Source organism: Prinia subflava, chromosome 3, assembly GCF_021018805.1.
Source record: "Prinia subflava isolate CZ2003 ecotype Zambia chromosome 3, Cam_Psub_1.2, whole genome shotgun sequence".
In the NCBI taxonomy this organism is placed as follows: domain Eukaryota; kingdom Metazoa; phylum Chordata; class Aves; order Passeriformes; family Cisticolidae; genus Prinia; species Prinia subflava.
In genome coordinates this window covers 33,825,593-33,850,914 of record NC_086249.1, presented here as the reverse complement: position 1 = coordinate 33,850,914, position 25,322 = coordinate 33,825,593, and the positions used below count along the sequence as shown (strand labels likewise).

Below are 25,322 nucleotides of genomic sequence, written 5' to 3'. Positions count from 1 at the left end.
CTAAAAGCTAAACCCTGAAATGAATTACCATAATTTATAAGCTTGCCTAAATGGCTAAGTACCAGTGAGCTAAAACCAACTATGCAAAGGCCAGAAGAGGATTGTATAACATTGTCTGCCATTTTAAGTAGGCTAGTTGGTTATTTCTTACTCTGTGATCACATATATTACCTTTAAGGAGCAGTACAACTTTCTGAAGCTACAGTTTTGCCTACCCGTTGCATACATTGCCATGCTTGACTGTGCCATGATGTAAACATGAACCCAGCTTGCTTGGCCTTAGGAACTGATCAGACAGCAATCTCCAAATTTCCTGGCTGATACACAGTTTGATTTCCTCTCATTTTCCCTGCTTTTAATACTAGGATACAAGCACTTTAACTTGACATTTTCTTTTCCCCACTCTTCTCCAAAACAGAATTTAATCAAAAAGATCAACAACCACCTAAAAGACCCTGCTGCCTTGACGCAGCAAAACAGTTTCCATGCTCCACGGAGCCTCCAAGCAGCAGCAGCAGCAGCAGCAGGTTTTGCACTGTGCTCTTGGTCTGGAGCGTGGCTCCCTGTGGGTACACGAGACAAACTGCAGGTTTGAGGGCAGGGCAAGGGCTGACACCTAAGGAAGGCTCACCCAGCACACCACACACAGGGGTATAACCACGCTGATTAGTGACACCAGTGCATTGTCTTACAGTAACTATGGCAACTGGGAGGCAGTGAGTTTGAACAGATCCCTTATATTAACACTACCAACATGTGGAATGCACATCCAAGTATTACCCACTGTGAGAAAGAAAAAAGAAGGAAAAAAAGGTGGTTTGTTGTTGTTATTGCTGTTTACTTCAAAAAACAACTTTTTTGCCATAATATTAAAGAAAGCAATATTACATCATGGGTATCTATATGCTTGCACTTCCTTTGGTAAAATTTTCTAGACCAAAATCTGTTACCATAACCCCTGGGGAAGCAGCTTTTATCTTTTTACCCAACAAAGGTGGATGCAACAAAGTAGCCTCAAAATACTATCAAAATTAATTTAAGTTTACAGCTTGCATGGAAAACTTGGAGATTACAGACTCCTTTAAAAAATATACATACAACTTAATACTTTCAGAGTACCATTTTGCCATATTTGAATGCCCTAAGATATCATATTTACTACTGCTTATTTTGCACTTTCTCTTGCTCTGTTTGAACAATGAAGAAGTTATGTACTGTTAAAAGCACTACCTGTAAACTGGCAGCTTGTGCTGATAATAAGGGACTAGTTTACTAGTAACCTTTATGGGCAGCTTAGACCTAAAACTAAGGGAAGAGCCTAAACCCTAGTCTTTCAAACAGGTATTAGGAAAATAGAAAAGTTCTTTCTTTATCTACTTCAAAATTATGAAGCTGTTTTAAAAGGTCTGTCTGTATGAAATAAAAACATTAAAAATAGTTTGCAAATCAAAAACTACAAAATACGGAAAGTAACAGAGTTCTTACGACCACTATACCAGACAAGTTAATAAGAACAGCAAAACAAACACTTGAATAGACAACGTTTTAGAAACAAGCTTTTGAAAAAAAGCTTTCAGAGTGGATTTCAGAAACTTGAAGAGTTAAACTCTGCTGGCAGTAAGCAATGCTCATTATCCTCTAATTCCCAAGTTAGAATTCTTAAGAATCTATAATTAGGTGAATAAGCACAAACAACAGGAGGAGACTACCACAAGACCTGGAACATGATCCGCAGGTTCATGCAACTTCTTAAACAATTTATAAACTGACAAAACACATTGGGGTTGTATTAATTGGGAAACTGGCTAAAAGTAAACAACATGAGAAAATCTGTAGTTAAAAACTTCTAGAACCAAGCTGGTTTGCAGCCCACAAACAATTACAAGAATAACTTTTAAGGATTTTAGTCAGCCTCTTACAAGGACACTGCTAAATCTTAACATACTAGGCAGACAATTCTAAGTGAAAGCATTCCCCTTCATTATGATGTTATAAATTCCATTAAAGTTGGTTTTGAAGAGTGAAAAACTGGATCTTGGGGCAGGCTGTTAAAATGTATTATCAATCAGAATGCTTGACTTTTCTAATAGTAATTCCAATTCAGAATATTACTTAAATGTATTTATAATACGTATGTCCTAGTGGCTTGGTACAAGAATGAATTTTTGGGGTATTGTTAAAAACAAACAAACAAACAAACAACCCACAAAAACCCTCCAGTGTTTTCCATTAAAGTAACACCATATTAACAACAATATGTTAAGAGATGCAGCCATTAATGTCTATCCAGAGATCCACCTAAATTGGATTATAAATATAAGATGCATCTATTGGGGGTGAAATAATTGCCCTATTAAAATTAGATTCATATCCCTATACAAAAACACAGATTTCTATTTACATGGATAAATACAGCCTAAAGAAGCTTTTTTACCACTTCCTTTGATAAGCTGTTCAAACAATTAACACCATTACTTACAAAATTAAGAGCTTAGCTGACGAAGAAAGTGGAAAATACTTATAATGTGCATGAGATCAGACATTTACTTACTGAATATAAAAGTAAGATAAATTACTTGAATAACTACCCTTTTAAGAAGGGAAAATATGAAGTTTGGAAAGAGAATTTACCGCAGTGGTTATACAACAGATCCTTTTAAAGCACTGTGATGCTTAAGGGAAAATATCAGACTTCAGTTTCTTTACTGATACTATCCACATCCAGTTGGTGAGGTTTTGTTTGGGTTTGTCATTAAGTAGTTGTTGGACTGCATTCTAGTCCTTATTTCACTGTTTTAGCAATAATTGTTTATGTTTGAAGTTGATGCACGTCCTACATGGATTTGATACATGTGTTTGACTAGAAAAGGTGGATTTATTTCACCACCTGCTGTGTACTCAATTTGTTACACAGAAATAGCAGTTACAAGTACAGTTCACAAGAGCCTTTGAAACGGTATATCCTATACAACAAAAATACTTAAAAAAATAAACCAAAACCTTAAACCCAGCAAGTGCTATATGGATTGTTTCTATTCTCTGAAGAAATGTCAACCTCTAAATTTTCAGCAAACTTGAAGATTAAGCAATGAGGTGTAAATAACCACCTAAAGTTTCATCCTAATTTGATTTCTTCTCAAAACCAATTGTTCTACAGAGAAATTCAGTATAGTTAATTCTCTTTTTTGCTTAGATATCCATATCTTCACATGCAAGCCACAGCTTTTCAAAATAAAACAATCCTAGCTTTGCTCATACCCACTCAAACAGAAACTTACATTTTCTATCTTGTCATCCTTCTCTGATTTCTTTTATCTCTGCTGTACAGTTTTTGGCACAGTGTGACCTGAACTTTTTAAGTGTTAAAAATGGAGTCAGGCTTGTATCAGATTTTCTGGCTTGTTTTCAATTCTTCTTATATATTTCCTTCACATTCTCTTTTCTCTTTTAATTCAACATCAGACTGACAGGCTCACAAAACAGTAAACTCCTTCCTATCTACAGCTGCAAAACAAGAAACTACCATCAATTCTTTCAGTTGTAGTCTTTTTTATTTTCCTAATATTTTTACAGTTAGGGGTTTTGTGCTTCTTACATATCCATTACCCTGCATTTAACAGAAAATGGAAACATGCTTTTTTTATTTTTACCCGGTATTGTTATATTCTGCAACTCCTTCAAAGTCAATTCCATTTGTACAGATAGCATAACTCCTTACAGGTTTCCTCTGGAATTCTCTTTTTAGTATGTAACATGATCATCCTGTCCTTCAACTAATTGATTCAGAGAGGTCATGACAAATTGGAGAAATAGGCCAGAACCAAAGCAAAAACAAATACAAGAAACAAAAATGATAACAGCAATAAAAACATACAGGGACTGATTAAAGAAATTGTAATTGTTTAATCTGCAAAAGAGAGAGAGAGCATTATCATGTTCAATTACATTAAAAGTAGACGCAGAGAGTAAGAGAATACATCACTTTCCATATATTCTTGGCACAAGACAAAAGAAATATTCCATTTAAATTACTTACAATTCTTATCAGACACTTGAAGAAAAAATGTTAATGGTAGTAACTGTTGAGTACGGATGTGGTCTCTTTGGGAAATTGTGAATATATTAATTGGCATATGATAAGAATGATTTGTGCAGCTCATCCTGCCTTTGGGAACAGCAATAAAATAGGTAACCTCTCAAGGTCTTTTCCTTCTACAACACTACTAAAACTAATTCATTTCTCTCATTTGTCCAGCTCCAGGCAATTAAAACACTTTATCAAGACTGTCATAGACTCATCACACATTACTCTTGCAGAAAGCAGGCTGAATAACAGACAGGCCATTAGCCACTTACTTGATTTCAGAGATAGGTACTTTCCTCTGTGCCAGCTGTTCCACCATGCCTTTTTCTTCTGAAGGAAGCAACACCAACAAAGCTTCACCACCTTCTTTGTACCTGATCAGAAGGAGAAAAAAAAACCCTCAAACAAACATGAAAAAATTACAGTTTTTGCTGATGTTTTCAATGGCCAATGAGAATTTACATTTGATTCCTTCTAAGCAGTCCAAAGAACAGATAAAACCTCTCACTTAACAAATGGAAGAGGCAAACCAGTTAAGTGACTTGCCAATATCCCTACTTGAGCTGATTTTAAAACTACGCCTAGAGTTCTAAACAACTGCGGCTAAGACACCAACTCAGATCAGTGAATCTTTTCTTCCCTTGATTTGAAGTACTAGTGGTAAACAAATGGCAGTTGATCAAAGTCTACTTTGATTACAGTACCAGAAAATCCAGCTACTTGCATTCACCCTTTGCCTGTAGGCAAGGTTTAACACTGGGTAAAAGCTGATTCTCTTTGCAAGGGGAAAGGTTAGGAAAGGGTAAGTGCCTTGGTCTCAAATAACTCCTTACATGTTCAGTAAAGGCTAACAGGTCACAGAGACATCACTGAAAGAAAATCATAAAACCAGGAGCTCTTTCATTTACAGAAGCAGTTTCCAGGTGCAAAAGAAAAGATCGAATCAGACTGAGCACATAAGAACTTATCTAGCATTCACTCTTCAGAGCATTTAACAGCTGTATCAAATGTAGATGAGCTGGTAATTACTCAAGATATATAGTTAGCAAAGACATTAAAAAATCAGCGAATTTATGCTTAAAGCATCTTCTTGATCATTTTCTTTTTGGGCAAGAAAATATCAGCTCCTGCTTTTGGCATCTTTTTGCTTCAGGACCTTCATGTAGGAAAAAAGTATCCAATAGCATTAGTAAACAAACAATACAATGGGTTTAAGTTCTACTGAACAAGTGGGCAATGATGAGCTTGCATGTACATCTGTACCTACCATAGCATATACCATCTGTACCTACCATAGCATATACACTGTTTCCTTGTTTGTATTTACAAATATTTCTTAAGAGTACAGGTTGATAGGAGAATACTGCACAGTCTTTCATTACAAAAAAAAAAAAAAAAAAAAAAAAAAAAAAAAAAATCCAGATGGATTTCAGAAATATGCCAAAATTGGTCAGAATTCACCTCAGAACCAACTGGTGAGAGCAATGTGCAGGACAAAGCTAAACAAGACTGGTAAGTTGCTCTGTAGAGCAGCTTTAAACTGCCTCCTTTAGGGAGGCCAGGGAGAGCAAGAAGGATGTTCTCAGGCACACCAAACAAGAATCATGCCATTAACTGACAAAAATCACTTCTAGTGGAATACAGGGAGCCCACATTTCTCCAAGGATAAACAGTTATCACTTGGCAAAAACAGTACTGCAGAATTGTTTGAAAACTATAAACACTATCTGTCACAGCACAGTAAGCAATGCAAGTAGCAACAAAATCTGCAGTTAAAACAGTCTGACAGCTTTTATTACAGCTTTCTGCTTTCATTTGATAAATTTGAAAAATCACAACAAAATGCTCTTGGATGCCTGGATTTTTTTTTCCCCAATGCTATATATGATGAATTTGGATACCAACTTCTAAAGATAATCTACAAATGTCTAGTAAATATTTTCATCATGAAATTTTAAGCTTTACATTCTAGATTTTGAAATTTTACATGGAAATAAATTGATACAAGAGAAGAATCTCTGTTACATGCCAACATGAAGTAAATTTACTGATTATACATGGATTGATAAGAGTATTTTGGTACTGTACAAAAACTATACTGATTTAAATCCATTTCAGTAGTAGACCTAAAATGTTCTCCAAAATATTAGCTTATACAATTTTCTAAAAAAGAGTTCTAAAGCAATAAATATGTTTGGCTTAAGGCAATTTATCTTTACCAAGCATGTTGTCACTGCTGACCAAACATCCCATGAATGTTTGCACCCTTTATACAATATTTAAGGTTGGGAATAACTCGCTTACATAGGCCAAGTGCACATTTTACAAATGTTCTATGTATTTCAACCCAACCAAATTCAATTGATATATCCACAACCTGGTGCCTGTCAGACACAGCCACTACCCTGAACAAGCAATGAAATCCTGGAAAGCCATTAAACCTTAGAGGACTTTGCATTTTATTGTAAAAATTGATGATCATGCTAACAAGACAGCCAATTATTCATCAAAAGAACTTGAGCTCTCAGAGCACTGTTGGAAAGAAGGATGAAAATATTCTCTTTTATGTACCAGACAGGAAGACAGAGAGAATATTGCTGCCAATACCAGTCTCACCAATTTAGAGTACAGAACAACGCAGTTTGCTTTCCTCTCCAAAGCAGATGACATGAAAGGAAAGGAGTCCAACAAGAGCTACACGAATGATCTGGTATCTGCAAAAGATGTCTGTTAAATTTCTTATCAATCTTTGTCATCTGTCAAGAAAAGTCTTGATTGTACAATACAAACCCATACAAATGGTGTTTTCAGATTCCTTGAAGTTAGCCAAAGGCATGGATTTGTGTAGTTTTGTTGCTTTTGGTATTTCTTATCTCAGAATGCCTGACTTGGCATTATTAAATTGTTTCTTTATCATATCTCTTTTATTCAGTGTGCAAAACACTGTGAAAGGCCAGTGTCGTAGAAATCACTGCAGAAATACTCATCAAAGGCCAGAGAATGCAGATACCCTCTCTACAAGCCATAAAACCAAAATCTGCAATGACACAGTAAAGGAAAAATCATTCTATGCTTGTTTTGTTTTTATAGCTTTCCAGCAGTATCTATAAGGCCACTCTGAAACAGGATGCAGGATCAGATAAACCATCGCTCTTGACCCTTGAAAGTTGATTTTGTGCTATTAGTGCTAAACTCATTGTATGCTGAGTTAGTAATTGCTTCAGAAAGTATAAATCCTAAAGGCACATTCCATAGGTAATTCACCAAAAGAGCCAAGCATTATATCTGGTATCTATGGACATCAACTACTTCAGTGTTTACATTAAGCCTTGCAAAGCCTTTATGTAGACAAAGTGGTACTACAGCTAAGTAAAGAAACAGTCACATGAAAATATATTAAAGAAAAGAGAGGTTTTCAAGAACCTGTACTTTCTCATCTGTTGCCACCTATTAAGAAAAACAAAAGCAACACAGAAATATTTCTCAGAGCTATGCCTTCAGAAATTCTAAAAGACTGAAAGATATCTGGTACCTATTAATGCAGTGTAATCCTTTTCTTTACATGTTTTGGAAACATTCTCTTTTAAATGCCAATAGTTTAAAAATATTTGAAGTTAAGGAGGAACAGTCTTTGCCCTTTTTATAATATAATTGTGACTTAAGTAATTAAAACAAACAGTTTAATAACAGCATTGCTCTTCAGAGCTAAACATGAAAATCACAGACTTGATAAAGCTAAAAACCAAATGATCTTAAATACCATCTAGGATGGTTTGTATCAATTCAGTGGACATTTAGATAAAGAAAGCAAAACACAGCCTATAAAAAAGGAGGTTTAGTTGGGCAGAGTATTATCCTAGTTCTCGAAAAAAACAAAAACAAAAACCAACCTCATAATGTGCTAATCAGAAAAATACGGTGTTAAAAGATAATCTCAAGAAGAGAGGCTTCAGTGGAAAATTTAAGTTTTCTAAAGTGTTCCCTCTGCATATTTTATTCTAAAAGCTTGCATACTGGCAAACTTAGGAAAGGACAAGCTACTAAAACCTGGCATAAACAGTAACAGTTAGATCTGCACAAAATTTGTTTCCATTTACACGGGAGAAAAGAACATCCCTTATTATCCTACAGGAATAAAGTTCTCTACTAAAGCAAATGAAGGAACATCTCTGTAACTATTTTCAGCACACATAAAACCATTAAACTTCTAAAGATGATACAGCATTGAAGAAACAACCTTGGTTACTGTAATTCTTCAGCAGGAGGACTTCTACAGATGAGACAATATCAGAGGTTCTCCCTATTCTTGCTGACTGCAGCCTTCAAGTTGCCCATCATCACCAAAACCAAACATCTGTCCTAAAATGCTAATTTGCTCTGATGATTTATTATTCAATAAGTATGCACTTTGACTCTGCTGAAAAAAGTAAATTAAAAACCTGAAATTAATCAAACTTTCTTGGACTGTGTAGTAATTGATGATATCCTGTCATCTCCTCAAGGTGATCAAGAAACCAGAGAAGGGACTCATCCTTGTACTGTGATCTTAACAGTCTTTAAGGGTACAAGATACAATTTATTCTAAGTCCATGGAAAATTGCATCTTATGTAGAGAAAGTCTTTAGGGGAAAAAAAAATCACTTCTAGTTCATATCTGCCTTATTTTCTAGAGTCTACTGACTTTAATACTTTTGAAAAAGGCAAACAACTTCTCTGCAACTCAATCACGACTTCGAAGCAGGAAGCTGTGAAAATCATCATTAGTGCTATAAAGAAAGGGTTATATTTACAGTGACTGCAGATGAGAAAAAGAAAGATGCCTACAATCAAGAGCAAGTGCCAAAGGCAGACAAAAACGAAGTGGGATAAATTACTCAGGACAATGTGGTAGTGGCTAATTACAAGTAGAGAAAAATGGTTTAAAAACGTTCAGAGCACCATCTCCTTAGAAAAGAAACACAGAGTGTTGCCAAATAGCTTCACTTGATTAAAAAGAAACCCAAAAACAAAACCAAACAAACAAAACAACCAAAAAAAAAAAAAACCACACACACACACACAAAAAAAAAAAAAAAAAGAAAAAAAAAAAACACAACAAAAAAACAACACAACAAACCACTAAAATTAAGTGGAGTTTGTGCACCAAAACAGAATCTATCTTAAACTTCTGCTAAAAATCACTCTGAGCCAACAGCTGGTATCACACATGAAGGAAGAGAATGGCAACAGTCCAGTGAAGACAGGATGAGGAAAAAATAGTTTTCATGATGGCCAAATAGACACTCAATTGTTGCCTAGTTTTAACTCATCTTAACTCATCCTTGATCACATCCAGTCAACAATTGCTTCTACCCCTAGGCAATACTATTAAAGCAAACAACACTACCATTATCACAAAGGCAATAAATGAAAGCACACTATGGTTGGTAATCAATTCCACCTGGCCATGCATCTAGAATTGAGCTGCTTCTATCTACATTCAGAGTACTTTCACATCCTTGCCATGACCATTGTAACACAGGGTTCAGTCAAATGGACCACATTTTAATAGTCAGTGACATGTGAGTTCTGGTCGTAACAGAATAAAATAGGAACGGGAACCATCTCACGACGGTCATCAGGCACCAGTGTTCTGCTGTAAAAGAAAATATCCAGTAGGAAAAAAGTTACAGATAGGGAACTGTAATGATAAGATGCATGGATATGCACACCTTACAGGAAATGTTAAACAGGTTGTCTTGAATAGTTGTATTACAACACGTTTCCCTAACATTTGTATTTCGGAAGATATAAGTTGATGCCAAATTTCCAGAGTTAAAGGCTTTGTTTGGCAAGAAAAAATAATCTATTTTAAAAACTGGCAAAGGAGAAAACTGAGACGATGAGATAATCATAAAATTTGGGGGAGGAGGATTGCAGATATAAAGATACTTGCATAACAGTTTCCTGAATTGGAATATTTCCCATTACAGAAAATGCAATATAGGAAGTGATAATGTTTTGAAGGCATTTACCACACATGAACATGCAGGAACTGTAAGTATAACTCTTTTCATACTTTGGACATCATACATTTACCACCATACTCAAAAAAAGTATTTTGTGGGGTTTTTTTTAATCTGTAACTTGAATGGGACTTTACAAGGTTGACTTGATTAAAGATCTAATTTTAGCCTAACTGGGCCAGCATGGAGAGCATCAACATATGCTGTCATCTCATCTGTCAAAAGACATAGAAGGAAGCAAGGTATCACTGCAAAACTTGTGAGCTTAAATCAAAGCCTATTCCCAAAAGTACTGCATACCAAGCCAACAACCACCTTCAGATACTTTAATGCAGAAACTCTCCAAAGTAAATCCTTTCAGAAAAAAGGCAATCAGGCACCAGGGAAGCCAGATCAACTGCTCAACTGCCTCTTTTCCTCTCAGATCAAATCTGCTAGAGATTTACCAGAAGCAAGCAAGAGAATGCTCTCCTCAAAACATTAAGGTCAGTAAGTTAAGCATTCGGAATAGCATTAAAACTAATCCAAATCAATGTCCCTGGTTTTGCATGTGCATGATGATACACTCCAGTTATGTATTTTCACTCTTCTTCTAATGGACCCTTTGTTTATCATACTTACTTGCAAAACTATAAATACGAAAATATTGAATAATTACTTCCCCTGTGAAGCAGTTATTCACTATGTAAGGCAATCACTTATTCATTGCACACCATTCACACCCTTCACAGAACAGAAATAATCTGGACCACTTGATTTTGCAAAAATAATGTTCTTTAAATCTTTGCACATAATTTTGGTTTCCAAAAAGGATCAAGAACAAGACAATTTCATCACATGGAAAAACTGGTGAGAAAACACAAAAAGCAACACAGTCTCCTGTTTCTAGAGCAAAGATTCACCCCTGCAAAGTCTGAAAGAAATGGCAATGAATTATTAGCTAATAACCTAACAATCATGTTTCATATAAGATGGATTGGGAAAAAAGTTAGAGTGAGTCAAGTTCTACTATTTCTAGCATGTAATTTATATTTAATTTCTAAACTGTTTTCAATCTTTTAATAAAACGACAACAGTAAAGGAAAAAACATTCAATTGATGCAGGCATTTGTCTGTGTTGCACTTTTTTGTGTAATGGAACAATATAAGACATCTATAAAAATATATCCAAAACATATCAAAATGGATAGTTATATTCTGAGCAGATCTGTTTGTGATCTGATACACATAGCAAATAAAAATCTGTTCACCCACACACTATCCTTTAACAAAGAGAACATAATATCCATATCTACCCCTAAGGGCTTAGAAGTACATAATTCATATTTTGTTTAAATATGAAGAAGTACAATAAATCATGTTTTGTTTAAAAATTCAGCCATTAAATTTGACTATGTAAGCTACTATTTCTAAACATATTTCTTAAACAAAGAGTTTTAGGTCTCCAATATCAGGCTCAATTCAGGCCAAACTTTATTTCCAATCATACTACCTTCTGGGCCTTGTGACATAATGAGGACTGGTGAAATCTAAGCTTCAAACCAAGAAAACATTATTTTCCCAGGCAGGAATAGGAAGAATTTTATCTACTATTTATCATAACTTCTGCAGTGCCAAGTTTCTTTCATAATACGGTGATTTGCTCTTCTGTTTTTTTAAATGACAAATGAGCACAGAAAATAAATGCGTATTGGAATTTCTATCCCATCTACAGGATCAATGGCCTCTTTTTGTAATACGTATTTCTGTTTAAAACAACAAATCTTTAACAAGTTAGAGATCTGTGTGCCCTGCAATCCTAAACTGCTGTACCATCTACAGCACGTCCTACCAAAGCAACCCAATAAAAACTACAAGAAACAAGAAAGTGTCTTGACTATTCACAGCTCAGCCAACAGAGCAGATAGCCAGTGTTCACTGCTGAGTCCTCAATTCACCCAAGAAAAAGAGCTTCTTTCCCATAGTTTCTGAACAGTCTGACATCCCACAGACTTTAAACAACAAAACATGAACTGGCTTCATTTTATAGTTTTGCTTTAGATCACTTCTAATGCTTTGTTCACTTCTATTTCTCCATTGCATAGACCGTAGTTCAGTATCCCCCAAAAATTATCAGTAAATTTTGCTATGAAGTCAGAGATTAATACAGTTTATTTTTTCTTTTCCACCGACCATTTAATATCCCTTTCCTGCCTGGAAAGTAGCCCATTTATACCTTGGTGAGTTCAGAGAACCATCTGGGTTCTACTCGTACCACAGAACCACAATCCCCTTTATTCAGTCATACTGGGTGAGTGTTCCTGCTTGCCAGTCTAGGTCACAAGAAATAATGGACAAGAACCATTATTGGTTCTTGTGGCTCACCAGTCTTACCAAGTTAGTCTGAGAATAAACTGATTTCAAAAGACCTTGGGAGGTTGTTGACTTCTTCAGCCTTCAGTGGTAGCAATCCATTCCGCAGAGCAGCTGTGCCCACTCTGCTGACTTAAAATACATGTGCTTATTTATTTTGTTATTCCAGCCTACAGCATGGCCTCATGACAGCAGGTAATAACCTTGGCCACTTAATCACTCAGTGCACAGCAACATTCCTACCATTCCATTAGGAAAAGAATTCTAGTACATAACACAGTGCCAGTTAGTACAACTGCAGCATCAGAGGCCACTATCAAAAATGTAGCTAGGATACAGTGTTTAATTTTAGAAATTTAATAAAGTGAATTCCAAGTTAAATGTGCTGTCAACAATGTCTTGTGACCTCCACTGGCAGCTATTTTTACTTAACTTGAGTTAGGATGATGACTTGACTGCAATATAAGGAGATGGTGTTAATATGGCATTTATATTTAAACAACATTAAAAGTGTTTCAGTTGGTCTTAAAATAAAAATAGAAAAGTAATCAAAACAAGGAGTTGTCATTTTGGCTGTTCTGATTCTTCAGGACCCAAAACACATATCCCTGAAATATTTTTCCCAATTAGAAAAAGAAATAAAATCAAGCTTCCACAATTGAAAAAGGTACTATTAAGTCACTCGCATTTTTCAATTCTTTATTGCCACTTTACTCTTAAGGCTTGTTAGTCTCACTTTCACACATATAATGTGCAATTACTTAAGGAGAGCCCCAGTGAGCATTAATGAGCCTCAAAGATTATACTACATGACAGGATAAGATCATTCTGTGACCTACCCCTTTCACCTGGCCATAATTTGACAGGTGTGTGTGTTCTCCAGTACTCACAAAGCATCAAAAACCACATTCTTCTTAAAAGTCTTGAGTCATACCTCTTTTGGTCTAATCATCACACCAGCCACTAAGCAAATGACAGGTATTCTGCTTCAGGATGATGGAGTTATTACTCCATTTGTTTCCAGAAATATAATTGACTAAAAGAAAAGAAGCATGTCTGTATGCACACTGTTTAATGACAACAACAAAATTACAACTACTTTCCTAAGTCATTGTAAGCACCAAAGAAACCTAATCAGCTAGGCTGGATTAAATACCATCAGAAGTCTGAGCCAGTCAGACTCAATCTCATATAGCTCTGGACATATCACTGATAAAAACTGCAGAAACAAAAATATTTATTCTGTTTAACATTCCAGTGTCAGTGTCTCTTAAAAAAGACTCATGACAGAAAAATCACTCAACTCAAGGAGTTTGAACAGTTGCTTCTGAAGAAAAAAAAAAAAAAAATTTTAAACATTAAGTGGAGGGATGACTGTAATGCCAGGAAAGAAAGGATATAATTACTGAGACTTGCCAAGATAAAGGTACATCCAAAAGTGAAGATATGCATGAATAAAAAGATAAACTAAACTATCTGGTGTCTTGTCTCACCAATGGAATCATGACTGGAAGAAAAATGTCCCTATACACCTTTTTCATTCCACACAACTTAGCCATTATGTTTGGAAAAACAGGGAAAAATGTGAGCATCGGGGTGCTTCAAAAATTATTATCTTCTGCTGTCCCCTAGTGGCACTGTAACTTGTTTCACAAAATTCATCAAAGAATACCTTCAACTGAAGGCTTCACGGGTTACAGAAAAGAAGGCATCAATAGAAATTAAAAGCCAGAAAAAATTACTTTTGCAGGCAATTGCTATAAGCAGCTTTTATTTAGAGTTTTTGAAACTAAATCCCACAGGCAACACTGTAATATAGTGCTTTGAACAACTGACTTTTCTAAGAAATTGTGTGACAAAAATAACACCAAAAGTATTTATTGGACTGCCCATAATATCGTCAGTATTTTAAAAATTCTGTCAGTGAACTCGTTAAGGCTTTGAAAGCAACTGGAAGAAACAGCTTCCAGTCACTCCAACTGCAGCATACCTTTCAAGTTTATTAAAAAACCCCCACTCAATATATGTCAATTCTACTATAAAGTAAAAGCATTACTGGACTACATCCAGATTTTCTTGATCTTACTTTACCATAAATCAAAAATGCAGGAGTTGCAATTTATGTTCTTCAGTGGGGTAAAATGCAAATGAAATGTTTCTTAGGGAACACAGTGGCCACATCCACTTAAAAATAACCTTTTACATCTCAGCTTAGATCAAGCTTTGCAAAATTTTAAGACATGTGGGAATGCATCCATGATTGTTAGTCAAAGGTTTTCCAGCCCCTTCCCCAACATAATTTCTTTCCTTTCATATTTACTTTCGTATCACAAAATAATTTGACTTCAAAAGTAAACAGTATTTGGCATCCCAGTTTTAATTACAGTTTAACACAGCCCCTTAATTAGATTAGATATTTAATTTAGCTTCATTCTATGCAATTATATTGTCATAACGCTTGAAAATTTGTAATTATCTCTAACCTCATTAATGAGGACTACTAAATTGCAGTTGAGTTCATTTTCATCAAGTTTCTAGAAGAGATACAAGCTTCTCTTATGAACTGTAGCTATTGAAAACAAGTGAAGCTTCCTACTCAACACTCAGATTTCAATGAGAAGTACATTCTCAATTACGCACATCAAAAACTGCATTAGCATATTTACTTATTGAACAGTATTTACTTCAAATTATTAGATATCTCCCTTGTTTTATTTTTAATGATTTCTTTCATGCTAATAAGTTTCCTAAACAAACTTCCTTCCAGGACTCTTTTACCTTAAGGATGAAGACAGCCTGTGTGTTTCTTCAAAATGAATGCCCAGTATAGGCAGAACCTGCTGATTCTTGTATTAGATTAGGAAATAGAAAATGCCCATGAAGCTTTTCCTACAGAAGGAATTTGCTTTCACTGTCAGTCAACACCCTCCAGCTCACACAACTTGCTCAGATGTACTCCCAATTTCCGTAAGGTCTCCCTACTGAAAAATTCACATAGAAGGAAATGTAATCTCCATCCCAGTAAGGCATCCAGCACAGCCCACAGCCCCTGAGACAGACACTCTGCCCCAATTTGCTGTCTGAATCTGTCCTCCAGCAATCACAGAAGGCTCTACTTAAGAGGCCACTGAAGACAGACCCTTAAGGTTGCCAGACTAAAGTCCTGTCAAGAGACATCTGAATAAAAGCATTATGACAAAGGGGAGTTGTTTGTCTTTGCTCCTCTGCAGAACTGTTTCCCCATGCTAAACTTACTTAAAATTGCTCTTTCCAGCTCCTAATGGGAACTGGGAAAAGGCCTGAGGATTACAACTCCAAGGAGGTGCTTTAACTGAGTGACAGGGCTCAGAAAGCTCAACCAGTACCCTCAACACTGCCAATTAAACAGTGCCAAGCACATTGTTTTCCTTCCATGATGACACTATGCCATAGAGACAAAATTACAAGCCTTCTGTGGAAGGCACACAGGACTAGAAAAAAAAAAAGCAAGTCAAAAACGAAATATTACAAAATTTTAACCAAGCCTATATGTTTTTCTCTCAACTGATATGTGTAAGATTACATCTAAATTTTAAATTAGCAAAATAGCTACGTGTTTTATCTAATTATATACAACATTCACTGACTTGGTTCATTAACGGGTTTTTTTCAAAGTAATTTAAAAATTCATCGTTCCCTTCTACTATAGAAGATCAGAAAATGGAGAGCAGAGACACAGAATGGGGGAGAAATGTTACCAATTACAATGAAAACATGGCTAAAATGTCTGCATTTTGAAAGAGGCTGGAAGTGCACTCATGGTACAGTCACCAGAATTTACAGCCTTCTGATCCACAAACACAGATCTCAAATTCTTGGAGTGTTGAAATCTTATTCTAAGCAACTGCTCTGTCATTAGGTTTGACAACTGCCTATATTGCAAGCTCTGCTACAAACAAATTAAATTAGAGACAAGATATAATGCCAGGTCTTGCATTTCATCCTTCAAATAATTGTGTGAGGCTTTTGATCTCCTGAATTATATGCAGTAACAGCTTCTGTTTCACTTAAAAGTCTACTTCAGAGATGAAGGACCTGGTTTTCAACAGTGTATCTGGGTAATTCCCTTCCATTATAAAGGCTTAGCCACAAATATTTTAACTAAAGGTATGCTTAAGAATGTAAGTCCACAAAAGACTTAGAAAATTAAAAATTTAACCTATAATTAACACTTGATTCCTTCCTACCAAATTACAGTAAGGAAGAAGTATTTCCATTCTTTTGAAGAGTCTTCAATGACACAAAGAATTTGGATCTACAGTCTAAAACCTTATTTATCTATAAATGTCAGCAGCAAAACAAGCTTTTCCACCCACCAACACACTCAACTCATCCTTTGAGGTAATCCTGCCAAGAGAAAAAGGTTTTCTATTTCCTCACTATTAATTTTCCCTAATCAGATGGAACAATCATGGATATTTCTGTCTGCTGGAACAAGTCTCTGAAGCTCACTAAGAAATTACTAAGTTAAATCATTACTCTTAACTAATCAAAAGGGTCTTTTAGTGATAACAGCCTTTTTCTTTCTAATTTATATCTTAATTTTTTTCAAGTGAGTCTTTAGCTAATGATCTGTCCCTACAGTGATCTCATTTAAAACATTAAAATACTAGTGAAAAGTGAAAACAAACCTGGCTGTTCTTCCCACTCTGTGGATGTATGTGTTTGCATCTTCTGGACAATCAAACTGAATGACCCAATTCACTGCTGGAAAATCTGTGTAAAGAAAAACACACATCAAATAAGTTCACTGGATTCAAAACCCTCCTATTCAGGAGCATTAATTGCTGTAAGAACCATCACTTGGACCCATTTAGAGACATTAGGTGCAACCTCTGAAATAAAAATAAAATTAGTTGCATGTATTAGCATACATAAACAATCATTCTCTTCATCAAAGAAAGTTAAATTAATTGTGTGTTCATTTCCTAAATTATGACAGTGGAATGAATGGAACATAATTTCACAGTTGACAAGAATAGACATGCTTTGTGCCATGCAGATGATCAAACACCCTATGGTTAACAATTCTGTAGCAGTATCTGACCCACTTTTCACCCTCACTGTTAATATCCTACAGCACTGGGGTCTGAAGTTAGCTGTGCTGAGGCTGCATCATGTCACCTGTCACATACAGAAGCACCACAGCCCCTCTCAAAGATGGGAGGGAGTGACCAAGCCTGACAAAAGTCAGCCTTGACTGTGAATGGTGTTAATAATAAGCATTTTCTAACTCCTGCACTTCACTCAGCAGCAGCATGCTTTGCACAGAAGTGTTGCTTCCAAACCAAATCTGCAACTATACTGTATTCCAGAATTATACCCACACTCTAAACCAAACTAATAATACCCAAATTATGTAGTCACTGATGCTGATATTTCAGCCTTATAGAAGGTATGAGAACCAGTGTTCATTCCTGACTTCAGTTTTTAGAGCACCTTCCTTCTTTTTCTAACATAGTGATGAAACCTCACACTTTGGACAACAGGGTTTGCTCTCTCAAAGAATGACTGGACTCCTGGAAAGTCTTGTGTTGTACTTAAATGCCTCCAAGAACTAAAAGAAAATCTTTTTACCCTCATTTATTTTTCTGTCTCCTTATCAATGCAGTCTGACAATGCCACTCATATATCAGACATTAAAATTTCAGGTTTCCATTTCCACGTACCGGTAGGATAGCAATTTTTCATATCCTTTGGAATAACCCACAGGATACAGGCATATCAGAAATACCTAGAACTGCTGGAATCTTGCTTTACAGTGTGTAATAAACAAATACATCACTGTTTCCATACCACACACGTTTCTCTGGGATAAAAAGAAAAGGTAAGAACAGACGAAGTGGGCCTCTTCAGTAAAGAAACAGAAGAAGTCTTAAGAAGCATCTCTATTTTGAGCTCCTAAGCAAACTACAGCTTCATCTTTCAAAAATTGGGTCAGTCTTCAGAGCATAATGTCTGATGAAGCCTTAAGAGGTTTAGCTGTTGCTTCTGTGGGTACCTACCCAGGCCACGAGCTGCGATATCTGTAGCGAAAAGCACCGCTGCCTTTTTCCGAACGAAACAAGTGTAGACTTCCATTCTCTTCATCTGCTGCTGCTTGCCGTGGAGAGCCAGGACAGGAAGGCCAGGCTGAAGCTTACAGAACACTCTGAACAGATACTGAACCTACCCAACAAATCAGGGGGGAAAAGAATTACCATGCACTGTTAAACATCTTAAGTTCATATAGAGTGTATATAGTAACTGACATGGTACATTCAATTAAATAAACTTTTCTCCACATCAGAGAAAAGAGATGTTGAGACCTTGTTACGCAACCAGGTACTAAAAGACAAAAGCAAAAAATTGCCATGCTTTTCAACAGCATTTCCTAAAGGAAACCAGAGGAGTTAACAGTAAGAACAACTTGGGATGTGAGTACTTAGGCTGCATGCAAAGGACCAAAGTATGAAAAGTCCATCAGAAGCACTTCTTTTAAACAGCACTGCAAGAGTGTTGTGTTTTATGCTTGCAACTCAAATCAGTCTACAGTCTCAGTTTACTATTTCAAGTTTCAACAGGTTCTCTTATAAAATCAGTCTGTTTACTCTTACCCACAGTACTCATGATGCAGCATAATTTTACAGCAGGCAGCTACCTGGCATCTTTTTAAGAAAGTAATTACATAAACTATGTATACTGCAGGAACAGCTGCAGCTCCAAGAATTTCTGTACAACTAAGCCAAACACTTCAGTGTACTCACCAGTCAACTGCAGAACAACAAATATATTGCAACCTCTTGTACAGGTGAAAGAATTGCAATGACTGTTTATTAGGCCATTGTAAAATGGTCTATTATTGTAAAATACTAGCAAGCAACAACTGCACTGTAAAATACTTGATACATGCAGTAGTTATAGGTACAAATACCTGTGCCAAACAAACATGTGCAAATAACTTCAACAGAATGGTCCCAGGACACTTATACAAGCAGGTATTTGAAGGATTACTTGCTGTGGAAGAAAAACCTTTGCCTGTACTGTTTCACAATCACACCTTCTCAAACAGGCAGATTAGACAGACTTAAAAGCTTGTAAGGAAAGCAAGTAAAATTACTGCAATATTTTGTAACCTAACTATGAAACATGTCAAAAGACAGAACTGAAATAGCTGGCCTTACTGACATTAACTTTTAGCATTCGTTTTTAACAGCAGACCACAAAAATGGCTGAGAACACTCAGGTCTCCAGAACCTTCCTGCACTGAGCCTGGGTCACTGGACTGCCTAGAAGCCAGGCCCTGAATGACATGCAGTGTAGGTGATGTTTTATTCCTCCAATTTCCTGTTGCAAATCAGTTCACAATCTCACCTCTCTGATGCATTGACATCTATATGAGTATCTTCATTTTCTTAGTTTTTAAATTCTGGGACAGAAGGAGGGAGAAAAAAAAACATACCTCTTTACAGCTTGCAAAAAACACAATGCTCTTCTTTTTCAAATGAGTTCTCAGGAAAGAGTATAACATGTTTACTTTTTGCTGAAGCTCACAGACAATATAGTTCTGATCCAAAGTTGCTGGGGTACTAAAAAAGAAAGAAAAAGAAAAAGTGTATTAGTCAAATCATAGAAATGTCTCACTCTTCTTTTAAGCCAAGAGTCTTATACATACTCAGAAAAAGGAGAAAAGAAAAGGAATCGGGCTGGAAAGCTCTTCCACTTTGAGAAACAAGTTTTAGCAGCTTAATTTGAAAGCTACATCAATTCCCTTATTAAAAGCCAGCAGGGAGGGATAGATGACTTTTGACATTACTTCTAAATTCATTTACTTCCAGCAAGGCAAACTCTTTCCATGTCTAAGCAGCGACTTTCAAATTGCCTTGACTTAAAATGCAATTTTGTCTATTATTCCTGTTAAAGCATCATTTGTGCTTAAGGCAATGTCAAAGCAGAGTCTAATCACACACAAAAAGGGAGCACTGATGTGCTCCTACTGATTACACTGAGATGCAAAATTACTTTCTAAAGCTCTGAATTGTCATCTGAACTCACATTTCTGTTCTTAAAAGCAGAAATAAAACAACAACAAAAAAGTCTTTGGGATATTTGCCCTTGAAACACATCTAAATGCTCATCTCTTACAGTCCCCCTGCTTCATCCTAAACAGACCGTAGGTACTGAAAACTACCTTTCGAAAAGTGCTCATTTGGGAGGATGAAATTACAAGAGACTCCTCCAGTTTTTATTCTGTTATTAATTTGAATTATGCCACACCACCTTTTGCTTTCTAAGTCTTTCAGAGAAAATTGATTTTATAAGGTAATAACCTAAGGCAGTAAATTCTAAAACAAATCATTACCTTCATTTTTAAAACTGGTTTGTAAACTAATTGCATTCTCCCAAATATTTAAAAAAATTAAATGTACTTTAAAATAGACTTCACCGAACATGGGAGATCTGTGAAACAGATAGTCACCAAAATGCAGACTTCAAATGAGTCTTGTACATTCTCTGCTGCTAAGAGGGCATTAACCACACTTTTTTTTCTGGCAATCCTGTTAATTTAAGATGCCTTTGATAGCACTACTGATTAAAAAAAGGTATTTGCAGTATAATACCAAGATAATCATATCAAATAGTAAAAACTTCTTCAAGATTCAATGTTGTTCTGCCGTGCATTTTCCTGATGATTTCTTGTTTGTTCCCAGGAAAGCCATTTTCATCTCTGTGCTTTACCTTTCTCCTGCATCTTACATATGGAAATATATGCATATTTCACAGACGAGCGTAAAAAGAATCATCCATGCTCATAAGCAATTTGACACTCAGATGATCAAGCCCACAAAAATGCAAAATAACATTCTTCATTTGGATTTCAAAAGAAAATTATGTGCCAAAAAGCAACGTTCATTTAGTGATACATTAAATTTTTTGAACATGGCACACCACATACTTCCCTTCCAGCAAGGGCCTCCCATCCTACTCCGAACTGTGGGGCCGGACAGATTTATTCTGTGCACGCAGGGCCGGAGCCCTGAACATGCACAGAAAATGCAGCACATCAGGAAGCCACGGGAGTGACCTCACACGAACTAACACCACATGCTTCCTTTTGGGCACCTAATACTGAATACACAAGCAAGACTGTCCTCTTTTCCCAAGAGGAAGGCACATCCTTGCAAAGTCAGATTTATAAATGGCACACAGACCAACTGTATTTGAGGTGCTTTTGCACAGTAAGCACACACAGGCGGGAGGCAAGGAAGCTGAACAACAAAAAAGGAGTTTTTCAGAACTGAGTGCTGCAAGACCCAGGACACTGGCTATAATCCACTCTGCACCTTCCTCAGGAAAAAAAAATTCCAGGCTGAGAAGCTGCCTGAGGAGTCAAGACAAGCACAGGTTCAGCCTCCCTGTAGTGATTCAGTCAGAACTAGTCCTCTTATTTGGAAATTCCTTGCTTTCAGGAAGGCACACTGCAGGATCAGACATTGATCCAGTGATGGGTGCACAACACAACCTCTGATTCAGGGAACTGTCAGAAAAGCAGCTAAACAGGATCACACTATCTAACCCTCACCAGGAAAAAAAGAAGAAAAAAATCGCCACATACCTGAATTTGGCTTTTTCATGAACCCAGACATATTCTGGATCTTTCAGACTCAGCCGGGCAAGATCCTTCACGGATTTTGTTTGTGTTGCAGAAAAAAGCAAGGTCTGGCGTTTCTTAGGTAGATTTTCTATGATTGCATTCATTGTATCAGCAAACCCCATGTCTAGAATTCTGTCAGCTTCATCAAGAACTGGATTGAAAGACAAATTTGAGAAAAAAATGGGTTTAGATTTAGTTTTTAAAAAAACTCTACATTAAACCCACACAGCACAAAATTCTGCCTGTACTTAAAATGCAGAGATTAAATTAACTACTGCACATGACAGGAATCTCTTTAGATATCCCTGTACTTCATAGAACATGTTTTTAAAAATACCTGCAACAGAAATCATAGCATTTCCTATTATCTATGCACAAAACACAAAACAGCCCTTGGTTTCACATGCAGAAGCAAAAAGACCAGCATCTCAAGTAAACAGTTCAGCAGTTTGTGAACAGACTCCGTACCCTCTTACTGAAATAAAAGCACAGAATGTAAAACAGTGTTGTAGTATTTGTGACAGAGCCAAACACTCTCCTGTACCTAAGCTGAATTTACCATTGAAATACAGGGTATAAACCAAGTGGCACAGAGACAAAGATTTAAAAGAGCCTAGATTTAATGCAATTCTTGTCTAACTGCCATGAATTGTACTAAGTGTTGCAAGCATAATTTCACATTTTATCAGCTTCATTAGCTTCTTAATTGCTTCTAAGATCCTCAAGCTATGCTAAAGATTATGCAGTTCTTAGTAGCAGGCAAACCTTTTCATTATACTCAAAATTTTTGTTCAGAAGGATGAAAACAATGGTAATGCAAACTAAAGAATAAAAGAAGCAGAAATCTGTCTTAAAATACAAAGCAAAATGTTTTCTAGAACTGGTCCAAAACACACATGCTGCAGTGGATATCCTATATAGCTAGTTAATTATCATATCAGAAAAGACACAAGAGCCATAACCAGAAAGTGAGTTTAGCATTAGTAAAGACAAATGTAGAAGATTATATGGGGTACTGCATTGGGGTTTGGGTTCCTTATTAAATCCCCTGCTTGTTCTTATCATCCTAAGGAAGGCATGCTCAGCAACTGCTTCAGAGAAAGTACACCCAAGAAAGGAGTTTTGCTGTTTTCTAATTTAATTTGAACAAGTGCAAGTTTAAATGCCATTTTATCTACACACCATGACAAGAATAAACCCTTTATGCAAGGAAGTTGCACACAATTATGAGCTGTTGCAATATATTCCCAGGTACTTTCAAATACTTAAAAAACTTACTCAACATTTGCAGATCAGATGCATAGAAATATGAAGTTTCATCCATGTGTTGTAAAAGCCGTCCTGGAGTGCAAATTAGCATATTTATGTAGTGGATTCTTTCAGACTCTTCTTTCAGATCCTGAAAGAGAGTTAACCCAGCTTAGCTCTAGTTCTTCAGACTAGAAATCCAGTACCAGAGACAGTCAGACCAGTTTAGCTTATTAACAGCTTTTAGAAAGAACAGTCAAGGAACAGCCTTTCCTCTTCCCACAGATATGCCATCATTTCTTCAGCATGCTCACACCTGTGGCTTGAGAAAGAAGTATTTCTGAGTAATCTAAATTACCAGGATAGTGGTGGAAGACTTGGCAGGAAGGTCCATCCAGTCATGGACACTGAAAAGATTTTAAATATGTTTCAAAAAGACATAGAATACACACAAGAAAATTGGTGGGTCACTGATAGGCTCCCATTAACAGTAGCTGTCCTTGACTTTTCGAGCCCAGGGCTTCCTTCCTAAACTGGCACTCGATACAGCACTCAGCTGTGTTTCCCTACAGCAAGCCCCACGAGAGGACACACACCTTCCCTCCAATGATGAGGCCAGCTGAGAACTCATGATTCTTCCCCACTTTACGCAGAACCTTGAAGGTTTGATACGCCAGCTCGCGGGTGGGCGATATGATCAAAACCCCCAGGCCATCAGCTGAAGTCCACTGCTGCCGATACAGGAGCTCCAACGCCTGAAAGAAATTACCACCTTATCACCACAGAAATCTCAGAAGGAAAACATGCCACAACAAATTGGAAACAAAAAGTGTCATTTAAAAAGAAAATATGAACACACATTAATTACCATTAATTAAAATAATGACATGAAGAAACAGTGCATATTTTTCATAGTTTGATGATATATAAATTCTAACTAATGGTAATTCCACTTGCTGCAGCAAAATTCTCCAGTACCTATGACAGATAACAATGGGTGGAAAATCATGAACACTTCACTGCACAATTAATCCTACTCTGCTGAATTCTGGAAATTAGGCCATTTATATGATAATAGGAATCAGTGTAGAAAAATATGAGAAATTTGCCTGCTCATAAGGTTTTGTGGGAATCAGGAACAGAACGAGCACCTAGAAGAACGTTAATTATTGAAACTTTAATTCTGGCTTATAGAATTGAAGCAGTATTATCCACACATTACGTACAGAGCATTCCAACTAAAGTTGCCACACAGCTCACACCAGGATTATTCCTCCTCTTATGAATTCATACTGCAGAAACACTGTATTAGTCAGCTAATCCCAACTCAAGGACTTTACAGGTATGAACTTCTGAAGCCTTCTGAAATACTGAGAGCTGGTAAGCATACTTGCACAATCAACTTTTTTTCCACTCTTCAGCTCTTCAGCTCCTCTCTTAGCCCTCTCCTCTGTTTTAAAATAAGGTTTGTAAAATACAGCACTTCTGCTCTTAAATAATAGAGCCATCTCACTTGTTTCTCAAATTCCCAAGACTTTTGAAGCCACCTACATTTTTCTTATTGTCTACTAATAAGACTTTCTTTTTAAAAAAAGCGGTATAAAGCATAAATCTTCTTTACTCGAGAGGGTATTTAAAGCACCTACTACTGTTCTCACAGCTACTGATGTAATAGGCTTCAAAGAAATTTATGTTTACAAAAATGCAAGTAATGTTTAACACAGAGTAACTCCATTAAAAACATATTTATCCCCTTTGGTGTTTGTATCCATTTATATGTGCACTTTAAGCACATGTCTCAATTATACTTTTAAATTGAAGAAATGAAATGCAGATCATGATGCTTTGAGTAAAACTGTCAGACATGGACATCCATGACAGGGTTTTTCATCCCACTATTCTGCTTGCACTTAGAAATAATTTCTAAGGAGCTGACAGGAAGTTCGCAATCACTAAGGTT

At 36.3% G+C, this 25,322-nt stretch overlaps 1 protein-coding gene across 1 annotated transcript in view; it reads right to left on the bottom strand.

The window, feature by feature from the left end:
* DDX10 (DEAD-box helicase 10) overlaps positions 1-25,322 on the bottom strand; it is a 159,487-nt gene that overhangs the window by 129,130 nt on the left and 5,035 nt on the right. The window contains exons 4-10 of the mRNA XM_063394605.1: positions 23,959-24,117; positions 23,393-23,513; positions 22,076-22,265; positions 19,922-20,048; positions 18,486-18,648; positions 17,112-17,196; positions 4,357-4,458 (exon numbers count right to left, since the gene is read on the bottom strand). Of these exons, the coding sequence (XP_063250675.1) occupies positions 4,357-4,458; positions 17,112-17,196; positions 18,486-18,648; positions 19,922-20,048; positions 22,076-22,265; positions 23,393-23,513; positions 23,959-24,117 (947 nt within the window). The remainder of the gene's footprint in view (positions 1-4,356; positions 4,459-17,111; positions 17,197-18,485; positions 18,649-19,921; positions 20,049-22,075; positions 22,266-23,392; positions 23,514-23,958; positions 24,118-25,322) is intronic.